This window comes from Lynx rufus, unplaced genomic scaffold, assembly GCF_022079265.1.
Source record: "Lynx rufus isolate CCGP_SWC_20201006 ecotype Redwood Valley unplaced genomic scaffold, mLynRuf1.p SCAF_16, whole genome shotgun sequence".
NCBI lineage: Eukaryota > Metazoa > Chordata > Mammalia > Carnivora > Felidae > Lynx > Lynx rufus.
This window is the reverse complement of record NW_025814830.1, coordinates 45,281,632-45,299,268: the sequence shown is the minus strand read 5'-3', so window position 1 is coordinate 45,299,268 and position 17,637 is coordinate 45,281,632. Positions and strand designations below refer to the sequence as shown.

At 39.8% G+C, this 17,637-nt stretch overlaps 1 protein-coding gene across 3 annotated transcripts in view; it reads left to right on the top strand.

The window, feature by feature from the left end:
• Window positions 1-1,121: 1,121 nt before the first annotated feature.
• GLG1 (golgi glycoprotein 1) overlaps window positions 1,122-17,637 on the top strand; it is a 149,968-nt gene continuing 133,452 nt past the window's right edge. For all 3 annotated transcript variants that reach the window (XR_006961908.1, XM_047078762.1, XM_047078761.1), the window contains exon 1: window positions 1,122-1,562. Coding sequence is in view for 2 of the 3 variants with exons in the window: in XM_047078762.1 (XP_046934718.1) it covers window positions 1,122-1,562 (441 nt within the window). In the remaining variant the exon portion in view is untranslated. The remainder of the gene's footprint in view (window positions 1,563-17,637) is intronic.

Here is a 17,637-nt window from a genome sequence, read left to right as displayed (position 1 = left end):
TGTGAAGTGAATCAACCATTCCCTAAAGTGCCCAAGATGCTGCTTTCGGGTAAGCACAGTTCACCCTGAGCAACTTGAGGCCTCAAAGATTTTTCTTCTCCTCCTTTATTATTACTTTTAATTTTTTTTAAATGTTTATTTTTGAGGAGAGAGAGAGAGAGAGAGAGTGCGGGCAGGGGAGGGGTGGAGAAAGAGATACAGAATTTGAAGCAGGCTCCAGGCTCCCTGTTGTCAGCACAGAGCCACACACGGGGCTCAAACCCATGAACCTTGAGATCATGACCTGAGCCAAAGTTGGATGCTTAACCAACTGAGCCACCCAGGCGGTCCTTCTCCTCCTTTAAACAGGAGGTTAAGTTCTAGTCTACAGTCGGGACTCAGGCGCAAAAGGCTTCCCAGCTTATTCATAGTATTGGCTATAATTTTTTGAATTCTATATTGTGGGCCAGGCACTTTCCTTATTCACAATTATACCTTACGTTAGAGCTCCTCCTCTTCTTCATGGGACGAGAAGAATAAGGCTCAGAAGTTAAAGGGTTTCCTAGTCTTCAGAGCAGCAAAGATTATAACCGGGTCTTTCCTTAACTCGGAACCTGTGCTCCTAACCGGGGCTCCTACCCCTTATCCAATGCTGCCTTCTTCCCTGGGTAAGAAAGGTTCTGAGGCAGGTGGAAGGCAGCACGGAGAGATGCAAGAAGAGACTCTCAGGTTTCGGAATACACCTGATCGTGTAAAGTTCACGTCTACACACAAAGTTTTTTGTTTTTGTTTTCCCCCCACCTACCCCCGTCACTGAACAGGCGACATACTCTACCGGCCATCTTGGTTGTGGCAATCCCAATTCCTTTTTATTCTCCTGTGACGACAACCAAGGGAATTATTCATAGCCGCCCTGCCCAGGCTTTTTAAGGAACTCCAGCAATTTCCCCGGCAAAGAGCCTCTAAGGCCCAGGGCGTGGGCCGTTTCAAGCGCAGCCTCCTCGGGGGCTCTGCTCTCAGTACCCCGGTCGGCGCCAGCAGAGGAGGGGCTCGGGTGGGCCCCACCGGGCCCCGCCCGCGCCCCGCCCCCTCATTTAAATACGCGGCGCCGGCGGGTGCGTCGAGCTCGCCGCGGACTCAAGATGGCGGCGTGTGGACGTGTACGGAGGATGTTCCGCTTGTCGGCGGCGCTGCAGCTGCTGCTGCTCGCCGCGGCCGGGGCCCAGAAACTCCCGGGCCAGGGCGGCCACGGCCAGGGCCAGGGCCCGGGGGCCAACTTTCCGTCCTTTGTAGGGCAGACTGGAGGAGGCGGGCAGGCGGGTCAGACGCTGCTCCAGATGCCTCAGTCATCTCAGCTCCAGCACCAGCAGCAGCCACCGCAGCAACCGCCTCAGCCGCCGCAGCCGCCTTTCCCGGCGGGTGGGCCTCCGGCCCGGCGGGGCGGAGCGGGGCCCGGCGGGGCTGGCGGGGGCTGGAAGCTAGCGGAGGAAGAGTCCTGCCGGGAGGACGTGACCCGTGTGTGTCCCAAGCACACCTGGAGCAACAACCTGGCGGTGCTCGAGTGCCTGCAGGACGTGAGGGAGGTAAGGAGGAGGCGGGACGGAGCCGGGAGGGCCAGGCCTGGTGCGGGCCTGAGGGTGTTGCCGGCCTTGGAAGCCGCTGACGCCGGTCCGCTGCTTCTCTCTCTTCCTCTGTGCTGAACTCGCTCCTTCCCTCCCCGTCCCTAGCTAGCTCCCCGGCGCATTCCGAGAAGAGGACCCCACCCCCACTCCTCATTCCCTCGCCGGGGCGGGGGTCTGGGAGTCAGACCCTGGCTCCTGGCCGCTATCTGCGAAGGCCCAGAGCGTGTTTATGTTTGCTTCGGTCTTTTGTGTGATGCTCTAAGCACAGTAGCTCCTCGCCGAAGACCGGCTTAGAATTTTGCTATTTGTTTCGACTTAGACAATTTGTAGCAGCCCTTTTAAACATGAAAAAAAAAATGGTTGTCGTACTTAAGCCGTTAAGAAACGCTCTTCTGTTTATTGGCAGTAGGTAAGGTTTCTTTAGGTAGCTCGGGTTCTGTTCTGATGTGTATTGTAGTCCAAACATCGAATTTACTGTCTTTACCCTATTCTTTTCTAATTCGCAAATTCTTACTATGAATACGTGCTGAAACTAATGTATGCCTTTTATTTTCTTAATTTCTTTTGGTCAATTTGTAGTGCATCTCAAGTTTAAGCTGTTACTCCAAGTAATTTAGAGTCCCAAAGCTTGAAAAGTTGGGACAGCAGTCGAAGCTGTAATACCTATACAGTATTTGTGATTGGGTTGTGGGATCTTGCCTTTCTGACGTCTGAATATGATTTTAACAGGACCTCTTAATGAGATCTAGATTTGATATTCTTTAACGTGATTCAGTTAAGTGACACAGAGAATGTCCTTTCTAGATTTAATGCTGCAGTATATTTGACAATTATCAAAGTGTCGGAGCAAATCTGGTAGGGGTTTGTTTTGTTTTAAGGTTTAGGTGTATAGAATTAGGCCCAAAGGTTGACAAATAGAATGAAACTGCTCTTGATAACAGTTTTATTTGGGGAATTGTATCAGAATTGTCTGGGGTGTTCATGATCATGGGAAGACCACTGGTTTGTAGAAAATTGCTAGCTTTGGCAGTACACCCCTACCCCCATCCCACTGTGGTATCTGCTTTATCTAGTATTCTATACAGAGTAGTTCACAAGAGGAAAAGACACACATAATCAGAAGACAGAAAGGAAGTTTCCAGAGCCAACAGAAATGTGGGGCCGCAGATGACTTCTCATCTACAGTTTGAAGACTAGAAGGATAATCCATTGTTATTCCTTATTTTTCAGCTTCTTTTCTTGTAGATACAGCTAAGATTCTTAACTGTCAGGCTTTTTGGAGTTTTCTTTTTGGTCTCTGAGGGTGTATAATAGATGTTGTTCCCTCAAAGTAGGACCCTAATATTGGTGACTGAACACTTTGTTAGTGGTTGTGGCAGAAACAGGGTGTTATTAGGGAAAGTAGCAAAAAGTGGCCCATGCATGGAGTACATGTCTCTTTCTTTGTGTGCATTAGGGGCGTTTGGAAACCTCCACTTACGGGAGCTGGCTTCCTTTGTCATGCATGTAGAAGTGTGTAGCAGCATATGTAATCCATAAATAACTTAGATTTGGCCACTTTTTGGAGTCTGTTTAATTTTGTGGACACTGTCTTGCATTACTTAGTGTAAAGAACCTGGCTTGAAGATGTAGTCCCTGCTCCACATTGACTGTGAGATTCTCAGCAAAGATATTTTTCAGTAACTATGTTGTTTTGTTTTTTTTTTCCTTTATGGGGATGATATATAAACTCCTTGAGGGTAGTTAGTAGCTCCTATATTTCCTTTGTAACTTTACAGAGTACCTAATTCATTGCTGAGACTTAGTAAATATTGCCGACTGATTGAGGATGAATAAACTAATGGAGTCAGTTTTAGCTCCAGAGGAAGAAAGAAAAGGTGTCATGTAATTTGGAGGTGGGGTATTTTGGTGAGCAGGGCTTTCCAAATTTCCAATTTAATTAATTTTCCTATAATTTTATAAACTTAAAAGTTGAAAGAAGAGTACCATGAATGACTGTGTTATTTCTCAGGAGGTGAAACCTTTTTTTTTTTTTTTCCTTCTGTTTTAAGTAGGCTCCACATCCAAAGTGGGGCTTGAACTCACAATCCTGAGATCAAGAGTTGCATGCTCTACAGACTGAGCCAGCCAAGCGTCTGGAGGTGGAACTATTTTGAAACTACTTTTTCTTCCTTTAAAGACGGCAGAAGGAAATTTTAACACACTTAGTTTGAGAATTAGTTAAATCTCATTTATATGTTTGAAAGAATATATCTGAATTAAAGAAATAAACTGCCTAGGCACATTTGAAGTAAAATTATGGAATATGTTTTGTCTTTGCTTTTTGGTAAGTGGGACTGTTTGATAGGGAAGTTGACATAATGTGCTTCTTTATCCTTTTGGATACAAATTTGGAGAAGATTGTTCTCTGTGTACTTGCTATGAAAATTATGAAAAGGCAAAGCGTGTGAGTATTTAAATGGTAGTATAGTAGAGTTGCCTAGGTGGCCCAGTCGGTTGAGCATCTGACTCTTGATTTTGGCACAGGTCATGATCCCAAGGTTGTGGGATTGAGTCCTGTGTCAGGCTCCGTGCCCTCTCTCTCTGCGTCTTCCCCACTCTTGCTCGCTCTCTCTCAAAATAAATAAATAAAACATAACAAAATAATAATAATAAATGTTAGTATAGTAAACATTTTTATTTTGAAAAATGTTGTTTTTAATGTTTGTTTATTTTTGAGACAGAGAGAGACAGAGTGTGAATGGGGGAGGGTCAGAGAGAGAGGGAGACACAGAATCTGAAATAGGCTCCAGGCTCTGAGCTGTCAGCACAGAGCCTGACGTGGGGCTCGAACTCACACACCGTGAGATCATGACCTGAGCCAAAGTCAGAAGCTCAACCGAGTGAGCCACCCAGGCGCCCCAGTAAACGTTTTTATTTTGAAACAAGATGGGAGTATATAGTGTTAAGTCTTAAGTTCAGATATTTTAAGATTGTACTGTAGTGTAGTGTTCAAAGTTTTATAGTAATTCACTTACAGAAGTTATTTGCAGTTATTTATGGTTACCTTTAAATAATTTCAACTGATACTTTCAGTTTATTTAATGCATCATGTGCCAACAAATTAAAAATCTATGTGTAAAGTATAGTAAATTTGCAAATGGGCTATAGTTCACAGCTTTTCCTCACTTTGTCCATTATTTTGAAGGTTATGTGTTATGTGAGGGATTTTTTTTAATCCTCTCAGATGAAGCATGCTTTTTTTTTTTTTTTTTAATGTTTATTTATTTTTGAGACAGAGAGAGACAGAGCATGAACGGGGGAGGGTCAGAGAGGGAGACACAGAATCTGAAACAGGCTCCGGGCTCCGAGCTGTCAGCACAGAGCCCGACGCGGGGCTCGAACTCACGGACCGCGAGATCGTGACCTGAGCCGAAGTCGGCCGCCCAACCGACTGAGTCACCCAGGCGCCCCGAAGCATGCTTTTTAAAAAAAAATTTTTTTTAATGTTTATTTTTGAGAGACAGTGTGAGCGAGGTAGGGGCAGAGAGAGAGAGGGAGACACAGAATTGCAGCAGGCTCCAGGCTCTGAGCTGTCAGCACAGAGCCTGACATGGGGCTCAGGCTCACAGACTGCTAGATCATGACCTGAGCCGAAGTTGGATCAGCTGCCCCGGATGAGTCCTGCTTTTTAAAAGGTCAAGGATAGGGGCACCTGGGTGGTTCAGTCAGTTAAGTGTTCTAATCTTGACTTTGGCTCAGGTCATGGTCTCACAGTTTGTGATTTCAGACTCTGCACTGACAGTGTGGAGCCTGCTTGGGATTCTTTCTGTCTCTCTCTCTGCTCCTCCCCTGCATGCTCTCCATCTCTCTCTCAAAATAAAAATACATAAATAAACAAACTTTAAAAGGTCAAGTAGACCCGATGGGTGCACTATTAAATAATAGATGTAAGAGTAGTAATGGTAGTATAGTAGTCCTAGTTATTTTTATATACATATACATATGTATATGTGTATACATTCATGTATATTTACATACTTGTATATACATATAGAACTAATGGTAGTTCTAGTCATTAAAAAAATATAACAAGGATGTATAAAGGGGAAAAAGGAAAAAATATACTCTAGGCTGTTCTACCAGGTGGAGGAATAATAATACCAAAGAAAGAGAAGATACTGCTGTTTAGTTAGTATTTAATAAAGAGATAAAACATGCTTTGTATTGAGAGTAATTTTAAGATACTTTATTTTGGCTGAAATGACCAGTATTATCTTGTGTTTAGAAGTTTCTGATGGAGACATTAGTTTTTGGGGAAAAGTTTATTACTTATGTGTATAGTTTTTCTTAGCTTTTTATTTGTGTTGTTTTTTGTTGGGTTTTAAAACAAAAAACTTTGTGGGGCATCTGGGTGGCTCAGTTGGTTAGCATCTGACTCTTGATCTCAGCTCAGGTTTTGATCTTAGGATCGTGAATTCAGACCCTGCATTGGGCTCCATGCTGGGTATGGAGTGTACTTAAAATTAAGTAATTAAGTAAGTAAATGAATAAATAAATAAATAACTTTCTGCTATGGAAAATTTCAAGTATATACATAAATAGAGTAGTATGGTGATTCTCCATGGTATGCATCACCCACTTTCAACTATCTCTACTAATTTTGTTTGTATGGCACAGGAGTTGGGAGACTGGCATCCTTTAAAGCAAGTCCCAGATACTAACTACTTCAATGTGTATCTTTGACAAGGACTTAAAAAAAAAAATGTAGATACTTATTTAAGATATTTTATGTATTGAACAGGAATTAACATTTAAACATTACAAACCATAAACCTGCTCTTAAACTCATAGATGAGAATTTTTGTTACTCTCTTCTTTAAAAAAATTTTTTTTTAAGATTTCTATTTTTAAGTAATTTCTCTAAATTTTTTTTTTTTTTCTCAACGTTTATTTTTATTTTTGGGACAGAGAGAGACAGAGCATGAACGGGGGAGGGACAGAGAGAGAGGGAGACACAGAATCGGAAACAGGCTCCAGGCTCTAAGCCATCAGCCCAGAGCCCGACGCGGGGCTCGAACTCAGGGACCGCGAGATCGTGACCTGGCTGAAGTCGGACGCTTAACCGACTGCGCCACCCAGGCGCCCCTATTTTTAAGTAATTTCTACACCCAGTATGGGGCTTGAACTTACAACCCTGACATTAAGAGTCACACACTCCACAAACTGAGCCAGCCAGGTGCCTCTATTCTCTTCTTAACCTTTCACTTAACTGTATCCTAAGATCATGTTCTGCACTGTCTATATCATCTCATTTAATGCTCTTGATAGTCCTGTGAGGTGAATATCTTATTACCTTAGTTGAGAAACAGGTTCAGAGAGATGGAGTGATTTGTCTGATGTTATGTCCTAAGTGGTAAGACCTGGTATTCAGTAAGTTCTTTTTGACTTCAAAAGACCTTATGCTTTGCAATCTACCATGGATGGTTGCAGCTAAGGAAATTGAGACTGTTGAGAATGCCAGGGGTTCAGAAATGTACACAAAATAAGAAGAGTCACCTGGAATTAGAATCCTCTTTTCTTCACTACCAAGAACAGTTGGGTAGCAACAGCTCCTATGCATTGGAATATTGTAGGTTTCTCAGGCAGACAGACCAGCATTATTAGACAAAGCTAATTTAATTTATTAGTTTAAGTCCATCATGAGCAGAATTTCTGCTTAATGAAAAGATTTTCAAATCCCATCTCACCTTAAGCAGGATTTGTACTAGTATAATGGAAAAATTTAGATATATTTCTCTACTATTTGTATTGAATCCATGGAACAGCACAGTGAACTAGGACTAGAGCTGGCACTGCCGTTAGGAAACCATATGACTGTGAGCAAGTCTTCTTACCACTCTGAGTCCCAGTTTCCTCATGTATTAAATGACAGGTTTGGGTAACACAATTTGTAGACCCCTGTTATTTAACCTGTACAAGTTTCTTATATCCTCTGCATGCATATGTCGTATGGTTGCTAGGATTTATAGGCATACCATCTCCTGATTCCTTTTTCATTCATGGGAGGAAATAGTGATATGAATAATGCAAATGGCAGTTAATCCAAACATTATTTGAGTTTAGGATATATTATGATTGTTCTGTTTGAGCCAATGTGGAATTTCCTCCAATGCTAACTCTCAGTGGTTGGAAGCAGTCTAACCACAAAATCAAGGCATTTTTGATCTCTTGTTCTGCACCTATCATTGTGAAAGAACACTAGTACTTTAAGACACCGCCACTGCTTATAATTGGTTTGATAAATGAGATTATAATCAAGAAACAATTATATAGGAGAGTGTTAATCCCTTGATGTCATATAGACAGTAGATTCTTTAGGGCAATGAAAAGAGCAGAAAATTAGGATTTAAACTTGGGTGGAATCCAGCTCTGCTACTCTAAGCTTAAAAGTTTCCTGCCCCCTTGGTACTCCTGGGTGGCCCAGTTGGTTACACGGCTGACTTCTGCTCAGGTCATGATCTTGCAGTTCGTGAACTCCAGCCCTGTGTCAGGCCTCTGCTGTCAGCTTGGAGCCCATTTTGGATCCTCTGTCTCCCTCTCTCTGCCCCTCCCCCGCTCACACATGCTTGTGTTTGCAAGCCCACTGCTTCTCTCGCTGTCTCTCTAAAAAATTAAAATTAAAAAAAAAATTTCCCCTCGCTTAAATTGTGACTGTCTACTTTAACCATGTCATAAGTGAAGATATACATGAATTTTTGAGTTTGATGTGACAGTTATATTTTTCTAATATACACTAAACAAAATATATGGCAGTTAAAGTATACAATACTAATACCATCCGAAATTATCTTGCTTACCTTTTATGTACCTTTTACGGTACATGCTTTGGAAAATGCCAAGACTGGAATATCTCTTAATAGCTCTGATACTTTGTGATTCTGTGATCTGTAAGAAAGCAATTATGTGCAAGTGAATTCTAAGCACAGGTGAAAAGGGAAAATGCTTTAAGAAATTTACGGGGTTGTACTGTCTGAAATAGAGAGCTTGAGAATTTTTTCAGAGTCCAGATTGTAAAGGGTTTTACATATACCACTGGCTTGTTTTTCAAGTAAAGCCCAAAAATGGGATGTGTTTTCATCCCAACCTGAGATAAAAATATTCCTGCAGATAATTGAGAGTTACCTATAAAATACCACTGTTATTGATGAGGAATACTTTTGTTAATCTCTACACCCCACATGGGGCTTGAATTCACAGTCCTGAGGTCCTGAGTCACATGCACCCCAAGAAATAACTTTTTTTAAGAAGTCTCTTGATAAAGAGTGCTTAATAGTATATATTTGCTTAATAATTCATTGTTTTTTTGGAAGAAAGTAAAATACTTGAACAGTCTGAAAGATAAAATGGTACATTTCCTTTTGTATATTTCGCCTAATGTGTTCAAAAACAATTTAGCCAGCAACAATCCAAAAAATAAAACTTACCTGTTTATTTATTTAAATATTTATATTTGAGAAAGTGCAAGTGCAGGAGGGAGGGACAGAGAAAGGGGGACAGAAGATCTGAACGGGGCTCTTCGCTGGTGGCAGCGAGCCCATTGCGGGGCTCAAACTCCCAAACCATTTGATCATGACCTGAGCTGAAGTTGGACACTCAACTGACTGAGCCACCCAGGTGCCCCAAAACTTACTTGTTTATATGAGATATTTATATATTTGAAAAAGAAGCAATTAAAATGGGTTATAGGATGTCATGCAAATTAGTTTTTCTTCCTTCAACAAACATTTATTGAATACCTACTATGTGTAAGACACTGTGCTTAGTGTTAGAGGGTATAAATACATGGTAATTGTTAGCATTTATTGAAGGCTTTTTGTGTGCCCTGTGCTAGCTAAGAGACCAGATGTTTTCTGGGCATTATGTCTCATTTAATCCTATCAGAGATGTATTATTATTATTATTAATTATTTTTTAATGAGGAGACTGCCTCAGGGCTAATAAATAGTGGAATTAAGATTTGAAAGCAAGTCTGTCCAACTGTAAAATAGCTCATTCTTCTTCCTTGTGGTCCAGTGTGGTAGTTACCACTTACATGTAGCTGTTGAGAAACTGACACATGAATTGTCTGAATTGGGATGCCCTATAAGTGTGAAAGACACACTTGATTTTAAAAACTTAGTACAAAAAAAAAAAACAAATTTAAGATATCTCATTAATTTTTTATATTGATTACATGTTTAAATGACAATTTACTTTGGATATATTGGGTTAAGTTCTTTATTAAAGTCAATTTTTTTTTATTTTTTAATATGACTATATAACAAGGTTTAGATGTGGTTTATATTATATGTCTATTAGGGCTGATCTAGAAGAAGAAAAAGATAGTTTTACTAAAAATCATTAATATAAGTTATAAAATAGTATCATAGAAGAATGGTAAATTAAATGCTATGGGCATTTATGATATGAGTAGAAGAAATGGTTGGGAGAATCAGAAAAAAGCTCTTCATTCTTCTTAAATTGGTTATTCATATCATGAAATTCCTTTTTTTGTTTTTTTTAAGATTTTATTTTTAAGTAATCTCTACACCCAGAGTGGGGCTCAAACCTACCACCATGAGATCAAAAGTCTCATTCTGTACTGACTGAGCCAGCCAGGTACCCCCATATCATGAAATTCTTAATTTAGCTACCTTAAAATGTCTCCTAATCTGGTTTATGGATGAATCTTGTCTTCCCTGTGTCTAAATTATGAATTGTAAGGGGCGCTCCTTTAGCTTGAGAAGAGCAATACTCATAAAACTGGAAGTCAGTAAGTGGTTCATCTTTGGTTGAGTTACATAAATTTGAAACCTACGAAGGAAGCTCAAGTGATGGTCCTCCGAACAGTGCCAGTACTAATCCTTGTATCTGCATCAAAATAGAGTGTGGAGGAACAAGAAGTGTGGACTGGAATCTAAAAACAAGAGAACTAAGCATCTATTTTCATTCAGTTTTAATAATTTTATTGAAATTGGAAAGTTATGTTAGATTGAATTCATAGTATTTATAGTACCTTCTCCTAATGAAGGCTTGAATAACATGTATAACTCTTTGTAGGGGAAGTCATAGTGAAAATGGGTGCTGACTTGAATTCCTGGATCTGTACACTTATAAAATAGAACAGACTCTGAAACTGTTTTTGTGTTCCTTTAAAAAAAAATAACAAGTGTGATATATTTAGAATCAGAAGCAAGATAAACAGTGAGTTGAAATGGTATATAAGAAAAATTAACCAGGAGAATGTGCATACAAGCTATAAATCAGTTTAAGTGCAGAGTAACAACAACAACAAAGAATAAAAGAAAAAGAAATGTTTAAAGAAAGATACAGAAGGTATTTTCATTTGTAACTTAAGTTTAACTAGAAAGAGCCTGCAGGTCACTTAACAGAATTCGCAAAGTTTTCCTGCACTGTCCAAAGCAGCTCTGTAATGTGACAACCACTCTGAAGTGGACAGAAATTTCAAGGAGGGAGAAGGGGATGTAAAGGAGGGCTTTAATTATGAACAAAATCTGCCATCTGTTAAATTAGTGCCATCTACTGAGCACACCTATTAAGGGAAGATATAAAAATCAGAATTACAATCCTGGATTCAAATCCCAGCTCACTTATCGCTTACTGTGACCTTGGACAAATTAATTTCTCCAACTTTCAATTTTCTTATCTATAAAACTGAGATATGAAACCTACTCCCACAGGGTTATGGTGAGGATCAAACTTTTTAAAATATGTAGACCATGCATCAAATTGCATTTGCCCATAAATGGTCTTTGCCTTCCCTTTCTCTTTGTTGTTGCAGATGAAATTGTTCAAGATGAGGTTTTATGTTCACTGTTTTAAAAGAAATGTGAAGTGAAATGTAATGTGTCACACCTTTTATGTAATTCTTCCTAGGCTCCTTCATGAAAACTTTAGTTGAACTTACTTGAAGAGAAAGATCAAGAACATTTAGTCTTTACTGAGTATTAAAAATGTGTGCACTTTGAGATTATGGAGTGCAAAGGAGTGAATTCTCTGGGTAGAGGAATTCAGTTCTACCAAATGTTCTTCAGTTCTCATGGCCTAAATGATGCCTAAATTTGGAATATACTGCCAATCAGACAAAGAGGGAAGTCCCGTTCTTAAATAGGAGAGGAAAAGAATTAGTTCTTGTATTCTGAAGACAGCATTACTTAACGCAGATCCTCCCTCTGTAGAATGGAATGACTAAGAACATAGCTTTTTATTAGCTGAGAAAAAGAACGCATTGATTCTCTCTTTTTGCCCTTTGTAAAACCAGATAAATTTCAAAATCACTAAAAATTTCCTGAAAATTGGCAACTTTTCAGAGGGGGAGTAATATGTAAAGACTTTGATATTGCTAAGGTTGCAGCATTCTCTGGCTTGTGAAACAATCTATATTAAAGTATAAATACATAAATTAATCATACATTAAGGGCATTGCAAAATATTTGCAGTATGTAAGCCTTCTTCTTGAGGTTATTTGGTAGCAGAATTCATTTTGAATAAGTGTTGAAACAGTTAAAATTCCAGTCTCCTATTACAGTTGATTTGTTTATTAGGAACTCACAGTTGTTTATCATTTTAAGAAGTTTCAAGAATTTATACTATTGTATATTGATTTCCAACTTGAAAGCATATCTAAAATGGGAGAAAGTAGAGCAGTGAAAGCAGAAGTCAGAAGACATTGGTGTGGTTCCCTTCCTCTTGTGGAGACAAATTTACATTCTTTAGTGGGATGATCTATGCCTCTTTCTCCAGCTCTGCCTCCTGCTAGCTCATGCAACATCCTGCTGTTCTCCCACACAAATACATAGCCTAGTGGGGTAGGCTTCCAGAAAGCACTGCCTTATAGCTTGTGAGTTTACAGTTTTTATGTAAACAACATTTGTTGGTAAAGATTTTATATTCAGTGATTTGGGAATATTCTGCCCCAGCATATTGTTTAGTATCTTTCCCTTTGCTTGGTCCACTGCCCCTGTCCCCCTACCAGCATTTCTAATATTTGATCATATTTGACTTACAAAAAACAGCAGTTTCATATGGTTCATCATAGTAGTTCCGATTTTGAGTAAATAGTATATGTGTTTGCAGCAACTTCATTGTTTACTCTTTTGTATCTTGAAATCTACAGCTAAGAGTGAGGAGATAGGATGAATTAGTCATTTTCGTGTAGGGCTTCACCTTTGGAGTCTTCCTGAAATTTTTCCCCCAAGCTTTTCATTTGGTTTACCTGCCCCCAGAAAAAAAGAGAATCGGTGTAGATTCACTCATCACTTGTAAATATTTATTGAGCACTCACTGTATGGGTTAATTGATGAGTGGGATTATCTGGCATAAAAAAGATGACTTGAGAGTTTTGTTTCATATAAAATGATGTATTCCAAAAAACTTCTTAGCTCTTTTTTTTTTTAAAGAAGAATAAACTTTTTTTTTTTTTTTTAAACGTTGGCACGAGATCATGACCTGAGCTGAAGTTGGATGCTTAACCGACTGAGCTACCCAGGTGCCCCAGCTTTTCTTAACTCTTGGCGTAGGGGAGGGGAGATGTGGGACCAAGTGTAATGTCAGAGAGGAACTCACCCTAATATGCTTGCTTTTTATAAACTAAGTATTCGCCTAACAATCTTCTCCCTAAATAATTACTATGAGTCATGTAAGTTGCTATTCAATATGTGATTTATGGAATGCTTTTTATATTATTTCCAACTCTTGACAAAATATATGGTAGATAGGACAGATTACCAGCCTTATTTTACAGATAAAAAAATGAATCAGATGGATTGTGATTTGTCCAAGTCATATAAGTTTTAAGAATAAGAGCTAGACTCCAACCCAGATCTTTTTAAATTTAAAGCCTCTGTCTTTCTGTGTTATCATATTGCTTTGCTTTTCTCTTTCCTTTTCTTTTCTTTTTTGAGGGAGTGCATGAGTGAGGGAGGAGCAGAGGGAAATGGAGAGAGAGAGAATCTTAAGCAGGCTCCACACACACCGTGAGATCCTGACCTAAGCAGAAGTCAAGAGTCAGACACTTAACCCACTGAGCCACCCAGGCACCCCTCCACAGTGCTTTTCTTTTTTATTTTTTTTTTTTAATTTTTTTTTTTTTAACGTTTATTTATTTTTGAGACAGAGAGAGACAGGGGAGGGTCAGAGAGAGGGAGACACAGAATCTGAAACAGGCTCCGGGCTCTGAGCTGTCAGCACAGGGGCCCGACGCGGGGCTCGAACTCACGGACCGCGAGATCGTGACCTGAGCTGAAGTCGGCGCTCAACCGACTGAGCCACCCAGGCGCCCCTCCACAGTGCTTTTCTGATAACTTTTACATTTACATACATATTTTCATTTTGTTTTTTATAACCCTTTTCCATTTTTAAATAAATCTGTCAATAAATTTTGAACATATACTATGTGCCTGTTATTTCTTCAAATAGTTTTTCTGTCCTTCCTCTCCTGTGCTCTAATTTTTCATAGGTTAAATTGCTTGCTATTGTCTCAAGTCTTGAGGATCTGTTCTTCACCCTCCCCTCTCCTCTCTCCCTCTCCCCTGCACCAACAATTGTTTTTTCCCCTCTCTTTCATTTTGGATAATTACTATTGCTGTATCTTTGGGCTTTCTTCCGTGGTCTTCAGTCTGGTAAAGCCATCTAATGTATTTTTCATTTTTGATATTTTATTTTTCATCTGTAAAATAGATTGGGGTCTTTTATATAATATTATATAGTATCCCATTTCTCTCTTTTATTATGTTCATGTTTTCCTTTACAGTCATTTTTTCAATTTTACTTTTATTTTATTTTATTTTTTTTTTAACGTTTATTACTGAGAGATAGAGAGACACAGAATGTGAGCAAGAGAGAGGCAGAGAGAGGAGGAGACACAGACTCGGAAGCAGGCTCCAGGCTCCGAGCTGTCAGCGCAGAGCCCGACGCGGGGCTCGAACTCACAAACTGCGAGATCATGGCCTGAGCCAAAGTTGGTCACCCAACCAACTGAGCCACCCAGGCACCCCTTTAATTTTACTTTTAAGTAATCTCTACACCCAACATGGGCTTGAACTCACAACCCCGAGATCAAGAGTCACGTGCTCTACCAACTAAGCCACCCCTTCCTTTATAATCTTTTTATTTATTTATTTATTTTGAGGGGGGGGGGGGGGGAGAGAGAGAGAGCACATGGGTGTGCATGCATGCGTGAGCAGGGAAGGGGCAGAGAGAGAATCCCAAGCAGGCTGCGCACTGTCAGCGCAGATCCTGACATGGATCACAAACTGAAAGCAAGTGTTGGACGCTTAACTGACTAAGCCACCCAGGCACTCCTACAATCTTCAATGTATTTATAATAGCTGTTTTAAGGTCCTCATTTGCTAATTACATCAGTTGTCATTTCTTGGTCTTTTTCTACTGATTAATTTTTCTTCCTGTGGGTCACATTCTTGCTTCTTTGCATGTGTGGTGGTTTTTTACTGAATATTGACCACTGTGCATCTTACATCTTTGAGTGCTGAATTTTGTTGAGTTACTTTAAAGAATGTTAGATTTTGTCTGGCACAGAGGTTACATGCAGATCAGTTTGAGCCTTTTGAGGCTTGCTTTTAAGCTTTGTTAGGGTAAGTCTGGAGCAGACTGTAGTCTGTGCCTAATTGAATTCTACTATTAGGATGTGACTCTTACGGGACTCTACCCAGTGTCCCAAGTTATTTAAGGTCTCTCTTTTCTGGCTGCTGGGAATGAACTACTGCCTTCCTTGTGTGAATGTCAGGAATTAATTGGTCTATTCGCTTTTCAGTTTTTTTTTTTTGTTTGCCACCACATGTGCATAGATAGGATAGGACAAAACCCAGGGTGATCCCTCCGCAGATATCCTGTATTCTCTCTTTTCCAGTACTCTATCTTGCAAGTTCTAGTCCTCTTGAATCCATTGAACTTTTGATTTCTCTCCTCTTCTCAGTGAGAACACTAGATTCTGTCTGGGTTCCCCCTCCTGTGCTGCAGCGTAGAAACCACCTCCAGGCAGTAAGCTGGGGTAATCATCAGGTACACCTTGTTCGTTTCCCTTCTCTTAGGGATCACAGGCCTATGCTGCCTGTTGTCCAGCCACTGAAAATTATCTTATATTTTGTCTACTTGGTAATTAGTATGGGGGCAATTCCAGTAATCCTTCATAAGCAGTAGTAGAAATCACTGTGACTTGAATTTTAATTTCTGACGTATCAAATGGGAATGAATAGGGGTAATTTGTTAGAAAAGGAGATCGTGAATTATTTATAAAAATTGTAAAAAATGTATAGATCTTTTGACCCAATAGACCTTCTTCTGAAAATTTATATATAACAGTATGAACAATGTGTAGGAAGTATTTGATTGATGATTTCATTTTTTTTTTGTAATAGCAAATAATTGGAAACAATCCAAAACCTCTTAATAAGGGGGTGATTAAATAAGTTATTGTGTATCCATACAATGAGCTATTGTATTGCTGTAGAAAAGAAGGTGTTTATGCCAGGTATGGAAAGATCTTCAAGATCTGTTATTAAATGAAGAAAGTAAAGTTACCACTTGGTATAGTATATTACCTTTTTTGTAATCAAAGAGAAAGTAAAAAGAAGAAAAATATTTATTGGTATTTGCTTGTATATGCATTAGAATGCTCTGAAAGGATACAGAAGAAACTAGGCTATTGGAGGATAAAAATGTGTGAGAACTTTCCAATATGCCCTTTATATTTTTAATTAAAAGAAACTTGAGCCAGATATGTTACCTATTTGACGTTTTTAAAAATTAAGTTAAAGATCTTTATTGCCCTATGTTGACAAAACTACTTTAGCAGGAGAGTGCCATAGGTATAATTTTGTTAAGTGTCAAGGGGTCAGCTTCTCTCTAACTGGGTTGAGCCAAGCCTTTTACTAACTTAGAAGATAAAAGATTTCCTTTCGGTTAATGTATTACTTAGGGCAAAACTAACTGCCACAGTGAATTCCAAAATATCAGTGGCTTAACATAGGAAAAGTTGTGGGAGACTGTCAGCCATCTGGTGATCCAGAGACCCTGGCCCCCTCCAATCTTGTGTTTTTGTTTCCTAGGGCCTTTTTTTCCCAGTTAAAAAAATTTTTTTAATATTTATTTATTTATTTATTTATTTATTTATTTATTTATTTATTTATTTTTAGCGTGAGGAGAGAGAGAAAGAATCTTAGGCTCCACCCTCAGTGCTGAGCCTGACCCATGGGGGCTTGACCACCCAGGCACCTCCCTGTTTTGTTTTTTTGTTTTTTTTTAATTTTTTTTAATGTTTATTTATTTTTGAGACAGAGAGAGACAGAGCATGAACAGGGGAGGAGCAGAGAGAGAGGGAGACACAGAATCTGAAACAGGCTCCAGGCTCTGAGCTGTCAGCACAGAGCCCGACGCGGGGCTCGAACTCATGGACCGCGAGATCATGACCTGAGCCAAAGTCGGACATTTAACCGACCAAGCCACCCAGGCACCCCATCCCCCTGTTTTTTTAACCTACCTTCCTTCCTTCCTTCCTTCCTTCCTTCCTTCCTTCCTTCCTTCCTTCTTTCCTTCCTTCCTTCCTTCCTTCCTTCCTTCCTTCCTTCCTTCCTTCCATATAATCCACATAACATAAAATTCACCCTTTCAACCTCCTGTTCTAAAAATCCCTGGCCCTCAGGTGATCACCTCTCATTCACATTCCAATGGTGATACCTTTTCAGGTGCAGGTACCTAGATACACCGGGGACGAGTAAGTACTCCCAGTGACAGTTTGGTGCTGTGAAAAGGAGAACAGAGCACACAAGTCCTGCAGACAGCTAGCAAGCTTTGTCTTAGTTGTCTGGGCAAGTCAGGTCAGTTTCATGTGCCAGCCTTTGATTTGTCACATGAAGAAGTCATGTTCCTTCCCATTTTCTTTAGGAAGGTGGAAGTTGATAAACAATCAGGTTTTTCTTTTTTTCTGTTCTGAGGGTGTAGAAAGTTTTTTCTTGTGATCAGTTTTCTGTGTTATAGT